Raw genomic sequence first — 12,014 nt, 5'->3', positions numbered from 1 at the left:
TAAGTTCTGGGAAGGTAAGAACCAGCTGTGGTCGTGACTCACGATCTCACGAAAACAGCGCACATCTCCGTAGCACCTATATTCCAAGAAAGCCCAGGATGTGAACAGGCAGCAGCGTCTATACGGCTGAGGACAGTGTCACAACGCGGCCAAGGGCGCCGCAACATCGGGGCACCCAGACCGCGACAGCACCAGCGCTCCAGTCGACACCCACACGCAACATCTTGCAGAGTCACACACACACATCGTGTCGCACGCCCAGTATCCGCGGAAACACCACCATCACACAATATATAAAATTGTTCTTTCGTTGTCTGCAGTAAGTTGTGCGATCACAGTACGATGGTTGGGTATTGCACCGATCGGCGAAGGCTGCTGCCACGCCGCCCCTGTGCAGCTCGGCGAACGGTCTATCGCCACGGGAAGGTTCGCATGGGGCCGGAAAACGCGCATTTACACACACGGCAGTCTCCATGTTGCACTATCGCGTTGCTCGTATCGCATTCGCAAGTGAATCAGTATAACACACATGATTGTTTCTCCCACACATCTAAAAGTCACCTGTTTCTCCCACACATCTAAAAGTCACCTAACCACCTCACCGCTGTGCAGACACACATACTCACACAAGTCCAAAGCCACCCGGCTCGTAGAAACCTCATACACCAAACAGAGCTCTAATAATATAAAACCGCAGCCAAATATCGCTTGGCTCCAGTACCTATACGTATCACTATCAGATCACACACGAAAAGGCAGATCACCCAGTCCTTTTAAGTTAAAATAAATACACGGATGTGCATTATCCAGCGCAATCCGCACGGTGGTCATTCCAACAGGAACGTGGTCAATAATTAAGCATCAATTATTATGTCTGCGTCAGATACGGATGGCCGTATTTAAAAACAGGCCATGTGGCATAGTTCTTTGGACCTCACGCAAGTAACTTGTGCTAACAGTGATGTCAATACACGACGTGTCACCAACGTGTGAACTCTAGGAGTTGCGCAAGGCGCAATAACAACTACATCGACATTATTTGATTACCCCAAGACTTTGTCAGCCCGGCAGCTAAAAAGACGCTTCTCAGAGGGACAGTAGCGACGCATCTACATTTGCCTACAGTCGCCACTCCTGCCGCCCGGGCGTCCAGCCATCAATCAAAACGCGCTACCGATTGGGAAGACACTAGCAGCTATCTGAAAGGCGTAAGTAGTTAGCGCCAATACAGCTGAACTAATGCCGCCTTCTGTCCACCCTACCTAGGAATACAGATGAATACTATCGGTTTCGGTGAGTGGCGCGTTAAAGCGTGCAGATTCGTGTGCAGTGCCCGGCGGAGCGGTCAGCCCGCCACTCTGACGGAGCTGCCGCCGGGGGGGGGGGGGGGGGTCACACGGCCGACAGCCGTCAGCTGACGCTCACCCCCAGCAGCATGGGCTCGTGCTCGGAGAGGAGACGGGCGCGCGGCCGGCCGCGCCGCAGCCGGCGCAGTCGCAGCGCGTACAGCAGCAGCACGCCGAGCACGACGAGCACGCAGGCGAGCAGCAGGTACTGGGAGCCCCAGATGCCGTACGGGCCGGCCGGGAACGAGGAGAACGTGGCCGCCTCCACCGACCTGGGGGGAAGGGGGGGGGGGGGTAAGCGATACGCTGATCTCCACAGCACTCGTTACACGTGGAATAGCACAGTTTCAGGATAAGTATCGGCGAGCTGATGGCCGCAAAACAGCTAAAAATGTTTGAAACATCTATTTCACTAGCGAATGGAATGTCATTGCACGATGGAAGGAATGCTTAGCTAATTAGCTATCCAGTGAGCAAAAGTGTTGTCCGTCGGGGGTAATTTACAGACAAACGATCTCAAACCAATCAATTAGGCGCCCAAATAAATATAATTGCTCATAAGAGCATCAATTTACAATAACATTATCCAACTAGTGCCCACACCCCTGAGCCGGCCACCGTCCGGACATCCGACCATCCAGCTACCCTTCTCACCTGACTGGCAGGAAGCGCAGTTTGAAGAGCAGCGCACCCAGGGTCCAGGTGGATACCCGGCCGCGCACCACGCTGGCGGTCGACGTCAGGCCGCCGTAGGAGCGCGGCAGGCCCAGGCCCGTGTGCAGCGCCGCCGTCAGGTACACCGACTTGAAGCACTGGCGCGCCAGCCGCTCGTCGTCCGAGGTGCCGTAGAGGCCCTCACCGCGCCGGCGCAGCAGCGTGGGCCACGAGGTGGCGCAGTAGTCCTGCCAGCGGCGGCGGAGCGCGATCAGCCTCAGTGAGTGTACCGTGATATCGGATGCCGATATACTGTACAGTGTACAGTACAGATACACCAGAACGAACACAGAAACACACAGCACGACGAGAATATTGAGAACACCGCCGGGGCTCGGAAACCCACCGTGCGCAGGGAACACATCGACAGGAGCCCACCAAAATCAGGCGGTCTGGCTGCCGGCAGTGAGGTATCTCCCCGTCTCGCCCAGTGCCCCGCTCTGCCACCTGGCCGTCGCCTCACCTTGGCCGTCTGGCTGAAGCGGCTGTAGCTGTACTGGCCGCCGCTGCGCAGCGTGTCCTCCATCGAGTACCAGAACTCAGAGAACCCGTAGAACTCGACATTGGTTAGGTTGACGGGCGGCGGCACCAGAGTGCGCGTGCAGCCCTCGGGGGGCGCCACCTCACACAGCCGGGTGATGCGCTCCTCGACGATCTGCCGACGGACATCAACATAGGGTGAGCGGAGAATGAGAGAGACGATCGGCAGCGATTTCTTGCAAGCCTCGGAAATTATCATCAGCAGCGATGACAGAAAGACAAATGGACGAGCAAAAACAGACAGCTAGACAGCCAGATATTCACAGTAAGATGGTCAGTCAGCCCAGAGTCAGCCCTCCAGACTGACGGACAGCACGTTGACCCACCTGTCGGCGGACCATCTGCTCGCAGAGGCCCCAGTCGCCGGTGCCGACCACCGGAATGGTGCAGTTGGAGCCGGCCGGGCCCGAGTGGGCGCTGGCCGCTGAGCTGTTGGTCGCCGGTGCCGACTGACTGGAAGAAGTGGCGGCGGTGGCGGCGGCGGCGGCGCACGCTGTGGTGTTACGCACCACCGGAGGGGGCTCGGTGAAATCACGGACCAGACACGGGTCGTACAGCCGGCGAGTGGTGTTGGTGTACCTGCCGAGCCGGAGGTCGAGAGTCACGACAGGGACACCGGGCACCACACATACGTACAAAGGTCCCAGAAAGCAGAATGGACGAGGAGCGCATCACATGAATAACTTCACTTTAGCCGTGACTCATGGCTGCCAGATCGACAATTATATCAAACATATCCGGATTAACATACTTAATTTCGATTTACCCTTAACTACTGAATTACCTGAAAGGCAGATAAAATACACGCCGCTGAGTCATCGACTTATTTAACCATGTGAGTGACTCATGTGCGTTAAAAATATCGCTCATAATTCCGCGCTGCCACTCGCCCAATGTCATGACAGCCCGGGTGGAACAATAGAGGCACGGCGCCGGTTCGGGGAGAAGCGTCCGGTAGTACCGCGGTGGCCGCCAGTGGCGCCGGGCCGACCCGACACGACACGACACCAGCGTGATTTCGGGAACGGAGCCGGTGGCGGCGGCGGTGTCCGTCCGTCGGGAGGAAATTACCGGCCCAGGGGTGACGGTAGGCCGTCAGTCACGCGCGCAGACGCTGACCGGACGTCCGTGCCGGCGCCCATCGACAGAGGAGGAACATAGGCTGCTCCACCTCGGGGTCCGCAGCATACCTCGAATGATTAATGAAGAAGATAACACAAGGAGAAAACGCTGCCCTAGTCGGACAGCTTTCACTTTGGTTTAAATGAGATCGGTCCCGAGATATCCCATCTGGTAATCCAGTTCCATTGTTTTACGAACATAATCTAATTGATGTTTCTGATTCCAATGTTGTCATTTCTCAAATGTTTACGCCACGGCAAATATAAATACAATGGGCCAGCGCGTTCCATACCTAAACCGTGCCAGTCAATGCATCTTACACGACGACGGAGAGAAAGTCCATCGTATATTCTCACAATCCCCTCCAATCCCACCGTATCCGTCACATCTCCCCTGCTCCCACCTCCCCGGTCCGTGACACCTCACCTGGCCCGGACGGCCTCGCTGTGACGCCGGTAGGCCTCATTGGCGCCGTAGCCCAGGAAAGTCGTGACGTAGACGCGGTACGTGTGCTCCCGGTCGTGGTCGGCGCAGCCCAGGTTGATAGTGGCCATCGAGGCACGGTGGACCTTTCCCTCCTAAAATAACGGCAGGGCGGGATGGGAGTCGGTGAGATTACAAGGAAGTTTCTGGAAGGGGGGGGGGGGGTCATTAGCATGAAACACTTGAAGTGACAGTGGGATCACAGTAGGTCATTGTTGGGACGAGACTGCCACTGTGGCATTAGCATTGCGGCAGCTGGAGCCACACTGGTATCATGGTATGAGATGTAGTCAGTAGTCTGCCGCCGTGGCCTCTGCAAACCGAGCAGCATAGAGATGGCATACTTGGCATACTAGATGACACCTTGTTGACATACTAGGCGCTAGAGAAAATGAAAGCTCAGTCGGCAAACGGGTTAGTACACCCCTCTCCCGTTCCAGCCCCAATATTTCCATTTCCTTTGCAATACCAATGAGCGACAGCATCGCCCGGTGCAGCTCTCAACAGCGATCAGCGCGATGTATTTCTGCATTTCGAACTCCACAATATGTCTTCAAGCCAACCCGACGCTACGCCGTCACCTCTCGTGTTCGAATATCAGCTCACCAGTGCCTTGAGCTGCTCGGCGGATGTGATCTCGAAGCCGATCTGCATGGAGGCGCCGCCCATGTCGAGCGCTCCGACCGTCTCCAGCCGGCGGATGGGCTGGTCAGAGACCGTCTCCACCGTCACCGTCGGCCCGTCGTGGCCGTGACGGAACCTACGGGTTGTGACAGACGGGGTCAGAAAAGAACGGAGAGGGAGGGAGGGAGGTGGGGACGGATAGGGAGAGGAAGACGGAAGAGGGAGGGAGAGCGAGAGGGACAGAAGGATGTAGAAAGAGAGAGGTAGATAAAGATATAGACAGAGAAAGACGAATAGAAAAAAGAGAGCGGTACAACGAGCAAATCGAGAAGAAAAACGGATACCAGACGAAACAAGACGAAAGAAAGCGGAAAAGAGAGCCAGCTCACCGTCCCAGTGCGAAGTTGATGGCGATCCACTGGTAGATGCCCTCCTCGCGGCCCGAGATGACCTGGATGTTGTTCTCGGCCAGCAGAAACTGGTATCGCCGTCCGATGGCCCGGTGCAGGTTCTCGATAATGGCCGTCTGGGTGCTGTGGGAGGCGGCCGGACCGACACGGTGCATTGGTCAGAACCGGCGGTTTTGGCAGAGCGTCTAACATTCAGGTATTAAGAAATGTATAAAAAAAAAACAATGAAATTATAATAGTGCGATTTATAACAAAACTATAAATAGCCGCCAAAGCATGACACAAAATCATGCAAACGAGATTCACTGAATCGTACTCTACAAAACAATAACGAGAAGCCGGCAGCAAAGCCGTGTACAGCACAAGATAATAAACGCGGATCGTAGGAAAACAGCCCACACCAAACACACTACTACAAATTGAGCCACCTAGGCCATACTCAGAATGGTGCGAACATTGCATGCGATGATGAATGTCAGGAAAATTAATCCGCGAGCCCAGGGGGATCCTGAACTTGAGTCGGGCGGCGGGGGGGGGGGGGTATTGTCTTGTTCCGCGTTGGTGAGTCAGAGGGCCACCTACTCTTTGGAGAGCAGCCTCATGCCGGCCGTGGCCATGATGTAGAGCGACGTCTCGCGGTGTTTCTCGGCCGGGATGTGGGTGGCGGCGTAGTCGAGAAGGGGTCGCACGTAGTCGCCGGCCCGCTCGGGGGTGAACCGGAGGGAGGACAGACCTGTCGACATGGCGTCAACGGTCAGCGCGCCTGCACGGGGCACCGTGTACCCGGACCGGACGGCGATCCGGCCAGTCGCAACAGGAAGAGGGGTCATAATTAGACAGCAGCTCCTCATTTCGGTAGGACCGGAAACGTTGCATTCTAACCGAACACCGCATGGAACGTAGACGTTTGTCATTTCTAAGCTAGTTTCCAACAAACAAGGCACACTATTCCAGCACAAGAGCGGCACCCACCGGGAGTGATCATGTGGACGCGCGGCTGTCCGCTGTGGTCCCGCAGCGGCTGGATGTTGAGCAGGTCCTTCCGGTTGCCCGTGTGCGGGGGCCACACGTAGATGTGCGCCCGGCTGCCCGAGCTGCCGGCGTCGATCACTATCGCGTAGCCGAGCCCCTCGGCGGCCAGCGGCGAGCGACTCTCGGACCAGTAGCCTGCGGCGGCACAGAGACGACGGTGACACAGCGGCGACGGCGGCACTGACATGAGCGTCTAACAGCTGCTGTTTGACATTCTTTCACTCGAGCTTCTAATTAAGGATGTTTAAGTTATAGCTTGCGTTTCCCGTCACGATTATTGGTGGGCATGGGAACCGGGACATTGGCATTATAGTTATCACATTAAAAGACGTCCCGAAACATGAAAAAGTAAAAACGTCGGGGCCGCTGCTCAGAGCACTGAGCTAGTGCTGTCAGTAGCATCTGCCCGATCCCCAGCCCGCGTGATAGGCTGTCATATCGGCCGGCCCGGCGTGGGTCTGTCACACCGGCCCAGCCCCACGTGGGCCTGTCAGATCGGCCGACCGACAGACGTCAGGCTGACGGGCGGTAGCGCGGCCGAGCAGGGGTCAGCTGCGGGGCGCAGCCGCCCACACAGCCAGCTGTCCGTCACCGCTGCTGGCATTCAGCAAACCTGGCGCAGTTCGGTGCATGTCTGCATGCAGCCGGCTTTCCCATAAATGGAAGTCACTTGCTGGCGTTTCTTAACCCTCGCTTGGCCAGGGCGAGTGACCGATCACGACCGCTGGGGCGTTCCACGACAAATCGACAAGTGCCCTGCACCCTCATATTTTATTTTTTGCTTAAAATTGGTCTAATGGGTTGTGATGGGCGGGGAAGCCAGCTGTGGCAAGGATTTTTTTCTTCGAACAACGGTTTCCGAGATATAGCCTCGGGCAATTCTTGGAGTTCGCGCTGCAGCCCTATGTTTGGCGGTTTATAACTCAGAAACTATTAGTTTTTTACGATAAAACTTCATATGGTTCAACTCACAATCAACCAACAAACATTTTGGCTATCTCGGATTTTCAATTTTTGAAAATTTTGATCACGTGACCTATTGTCCTATTTTTCGAAGAGTGACCTTGATATTTTTCCCACTGAAAGTTGCAATTTTGTCTGATGACGATTAAAGCCTTATCAATTGTCATTCATATGCGATAATAAAAAAAGTGGTTATCGCCCTGCGTTGACCTCAGGTCAGGTCATTTTTATGACCTGTCCATTATTACGAGCGGGAGCGCCAGCGAGATCTCGAGAATAAAGCAAGATAGCGACAAGCGGTAAACGGTAAAGGGTACACACGGATAAGGTCTATAATTTTTACTGAGGTCATTTTCAGGTCAGGTCAAAGATGACGTCACAGGAGCTAAAAGGAAGTCAAAATAGCGGCACTATACATATATATATATATATATATATATATATATATATATATATATATATATATATATATATATATATATATATATAAAGTTTTTCTCGAATAACTTTCAAGGTATCCCAGCTAGGAACAAACTAATAGCACCATCGTGATCCTCTCGTCGATCCGCATCGAAACATATGTATGTTGACCTCGAAAGGTCGAAAGGTCAAAAGTTGACCTTAGATCACGTGACCTGAAGTCCCAAACACTGAGTTACAAGTAACTATGACACACTGAACATGAAATGATACTAATGGTACAGTGTACAAACATGGTGTATGTGCCTATGTGCATAACAACATCACTGTTGGTAATGTTCAAGCTCCAATTCCCAATGTTCTCACCTTCTGTCTTGTGTCTTATAATGTTTTTGTTGCTGTAGTCTACCGACCTCCCTCTTATTCTGACACTGAGAACGAACTTGTTTGCTCCTTTCTAAGTAACTTCTGCAGTGATAAGGAAGTGATATTGTTAGGAGATTTCAATCTTCCTGGACTTGACTGGTGCCATGGAAATCCATTTAATAGTTCAGGAGGATCGAGGACAATCCAAATGTTTGTTGACATATTTAACTCTCTTGGACTTACGCAGTGGGTTACACAGCCAACCTACCCGAGGTCAGGCAATACACTGGACCTGGTCTTCACATCTGAGCCAGACCGTATTGGTCAACTTATGGTACAAGCCCCTCTCCCAGGTTGTGACCACTGTCCGACGATATGTGACTATGTCTTTGAAAATGTTGCTGCTGACCCTCATGGGAGGACAATGTCCCGCAGGAGAAACTGGCACAAAGCTCGATATGCTTCAATGCGTAGATCACTACAGCTCTTGGACTGGGACTTCGAGCTGGCCTACCTGAATGTGGAGGACTCGTTTAACCGTTTCACAGCCATCATTTCAGAGATGGTAGACCTACATGTGCCAACACAGCAAGCTAATCCCCCTAAACCACCCTGGAAAACAAGACCCCCGATTTCCTTAATTCACAGGCGCCAGGCAGCTTGGCAGACGTACAAGAGGGTGAGGCAGCAATCTGGCAGAAGCTCTACTGGTACACTGGCCGCATATAAGCTTTTCTCATCTGTAAACCGCGAGTTGCGAAATTTTGCCGCCAGATCGCAGTGTGATTACGAATCTAGTCTTATTGACAGGTCAAAGGACAACCCCAAACTGCTCCATTCTTATATAAGAAACAAGAAGACTGGCAGACCAGCGGTTGGTCCCTTGCTTTTGCAATCTGGTCACCATACTGATGATCCCACAGCTATGGCTGAGCTACTTGCAACATCTTTTGCCTCTGTATTCACCACTGTCACCCCCACTAACCCCTCGCCCCACCAGGCCTTCGACGGGACTCTCAGCCATGTAGAAGTATGTACAGAGAATGTTCGCCATGCTCTCAAAGATCTCGACCCTAACTCTGCCATGGGCCCCGATGGAATACATCCACAGGTATTGAAGGAATGTGCTGATGACCTCGCCTACCCTCTACAGATTATATACACGAGATCACAGAGAGAGGGACGACTACCCTCTTGCTGGAAAAAATCCCTAGTTATACCTATTTTCAAGAAGGGCTCCCGGTTTGATCCACTAAACTATAGACCTATCAGTCTGACGTCTGTTGTGTGCAAAACGATGGAACGCCTGATTTGCACGCAGATACGTAATTACCTGGAAACGAACTCACTGCTGACCTCAAACCAATTCGGTTTCAGGGCTGGCAGAAGTACAATGGACCAGCTACTCCTAGCTTATAACACAGTGTCTAAAAACATGGACCTTGGTGGCGTGACTGACGTCATTCTCTTCGATTTCAGTAAGGCGTTCGATGTCGTCTGCCACGATCTCATGATAACCAAACTGAGATCGATTGGTTTGACAGGTGCTCTCATTGACTGGATACGTTCATTTCTCCAGGGCAGACAGATGCAGGTGTGTGTGAAGGACATGATAAGCCAACCTAGGGTTGTCAACAGTGGTGTACCGCAGGGCTCTGTCCTTGGGCCCCTGTTGTTCCTGGTTTATATTGACGGCGTAGCATCACAGCTGAGAAGTGAATATAAAATTTTTGCAGATGACCTGAAACTTTATGCCTGTGTGAAACATGCCCCAGGAACCTCACCAGTGTTATCCTCTGCCCAAGTACAAAAAGACATTGATACACTGCAAACCACAGCAGCATCGTGGTGTCTGAAAATGAACCCAAAGAAATGTGCAGTTCTCCGCTTTGCGAGGCCCCGCGCTAACTTGCCTTCACCGGTGTACTTCCTTGATGGACAGCAAATCCCACATGTAGATTCTCACTCTGATCTTGGTGTTACTGTCGACTCGCAGCTTAAATTTCACGAGCACATTAGGACTGTTGCACACAAGGCTAGCGGTCTGGCCCATAGTTTTCTTAAGTCTACCGTTTGCAGGTCTTGCGCATTTATGTTGTTCTTGCTCACTACTCATATCCGACCTGTTATAGAATACTGTTCATGCTTGTGGCATACAGGTTATCTGAAAGACTTGCGGGTCTTAGAAAATGTTCAGAGGAAGTGGACAAAGCGAGTGGATGGAATGAATGGATTAAGCTATGCAGATCGCCTACAGTCCTTGAACCTGTATTCTGTCCAAGGGAGGCTCATTCGTGCGGACTTGATACAATGTTGGAAGCTGTTTAACGGTAGATCGTGCCTGAGTCCAGATGACCTGTTCGACCGCCCTCCACAGGAGCGGACTAGGGGCCACTGCTTTAGGATTTTCCCCACTCTCACCCACACAGACACTAGAAAGCGCTTTTTCTCTGTCAGATGCATTGCTGTTTGGAACTCACTGCCTGAGGATGCTGTCCGTGCACCTAACATAGCTAGCTTTAAGAAAATGATTGAGGTACATGCACGTAATAGCCTGTTCAGATATGATTGAGGATGAGCAGTGCTGATTTTGTAAGTAGTTATAGGTATGTAGGTTACTTCCTCGTAGCTAAGCGTGTAGAAATGTGACTGTGTTCATCTGACGAGCTTGTGGAAGACGCACAATACCAGTCAAAACTCCCAGGACTAATGGTCAAGAATATCACAACTGGGCTGGCGCGTCTGGCATTCAGGGTTCCTTCCAATTCCTTTCGGTCCTTCCACCTTGCCTTTTCTTTCCGACACAAATGGGAACCCAACCAGGTAAGAGAACCAGGTAAGAGGACAGGCAACAACAATACAATTGCCAGGGCCGTCCACCAACCTCCTCCTAGCCGTCCATGCTACTGTGCATCAATCAGACTACTGTGAAGCCATAACAAGGCTACTCTAACTGTAACTCACCTTGATAGCTATGGATGGTGGCCAGTGTATGAGTGACCAGAAGAATTGTACAGATGAGCAGCGTCAGTGTGGTGAGAACCGGCGTCCAAATGGGTGCTGTAGCCTTCAGCAGTCCCTGAAGTCGCTGGCTGAGCATGCCACTCAGACATGGTACATTTATCCTGCCAAAGAAATCAGCACATATTCTCAGGGAACATAACATCAAATCATCTCTCGATTAATATTAATCAAGGCAAACAATCAAAATGGTCAAATATTACAAGCCACATCTTTTTTGACCAACTGAAAAACAAAACAAAAAGATAGCTAGCAGCAAAAGAACACGAACTAAGGAATCCAAGTAATTCACCTTTGAAAATACGAATGTGCTTACCTTGGCATCATTTTGATTTGACTGCAATAAGTGGCGTTTTCAGAAATGGGTTGAGGTTGGTTGCTCTTGACCAAATCCAGCAGATTCGTTTTGATGCATGGTTAAGATCTAAGCAAAGGATATTTCCGTTCTAAATTTCCATTATAGGTATTCCGCCAGCCGCCGCGGAGAGCGACAACGACAACCCCACCACACCACGACAGCTGTTCGTTTGTTATGAATTCACCCCACTGAACTCTATAATGTGGAATGCGCATCGGCCGCCAAATGGTGTCCAACGGTGCCGCCATGTTGCGCAGACCAGAAAGCGGCCGCCGCCTGTGCTGGGGAATAGGGAATTCGGGACCTCGATTTACGTTTGCGGTCGCTGCATCCGTTACGCTCAAGCTATGTGGACACGGAACCCGGCATCTTACGCAGAATTGAGTGGAGAACAAGATGAAATCCTAAAAAATAATCAGCTATAAGGAACTAATACGTTAAACCCTTATAAGTCAATGGGGAAATATGAAAATTGTTATTTTGGCGCCGAGAATGATCTGAAACTATCTCAAGCATATAAAATCATGATTTCATGCACTCTTTGCAAGGTCCTATGCTTCATATTTGCATTGTTGCCCTTGCGTGACGTCATTCGTGACGTCACAAGGGTCACCA

At 51.7% G+C, this 12,014-nt stretch overlaps 1 protein-coding gene across 1 annotated transcript; it reads right to left on the bottom strand.

Annotated features, from left to right (window-relative positions):
* Positions 1 to 64: 64 nt before the first annotated feature.
* Positions 65 to 11,633, bottom strand: LOC122368080 (ectonucleoside triphosphate diphosphohydrolase 7-like). Its single transcript, XM_043341713.1, has 11 exons — positions 11,358 to 11,633; positions 10,985 to 11,145; positions 6,212 to 6,406; positions 5,822 to 5,972; positions 5,219 to 5,362; positions 4,812 to 4,965; positions 4,149 to 4,300; positions 2,927 to 3,179; positions 2,524 to 2,715; positions 2,001 to 2,248; positions 65 to 1,618 (listed from the first exon to the last, which is right to left on the bottom strand). Exons 1-11 carry the CDS (start codon positions 11,366 to 11,368, stop codon positions 1,411 to 1,413), a joined length of 1,869 nt encoding a protein of 622 aa, XP_043197648.1. The 5' UTR covers positions 11,369 to 11,633; the 3' UTR covers positions 65 to 1,410.
* Positions 11,634 to 12,014: the final 381 nt, after the last annotated feature.

The sequence above is a fragment of the Amphibalanus amphitrite genome, unplaced genomic scaffold (genome assembly GCF_019059575.1).
Source record: "Amphibalanus amphitrite isolate SeventyFive unplaced genomic scaffold, NRLGWU_Aamphi_draft 000031F_arrow, whole genome shotgun sequence".
Lineage (NCBI taxonomy): Eukaryota > Metazoa > Arthropoda > Thecostraca > Balanomorpha > Balanidae > Amphibalanus > Amphibalanus amphitrite.
Note: the sequence above shows the minus strand (reverse complement) of the source record. Positions and strands in the feature narration are given on the sequence as shown.

Coding starts and splice junctions, on each gene's coding strand:
- LOC122368080 (XM_043341713.1), bottom strand. Junction 4,966..5,218: donor ATCAACTTCGCACTGGGACG/GTGAGCTGGCTC, acceptor CACAACCCGTAG/GTTCCGTCACGGCCACGACG. Junction 1,619..2,000: donor CTGCGCTTCCTGCCAGTCAG/GTGAGAAGGGTA, acceptor CCTTCCCCCCAG/GTCGGTGGAGGCGGCCACGT.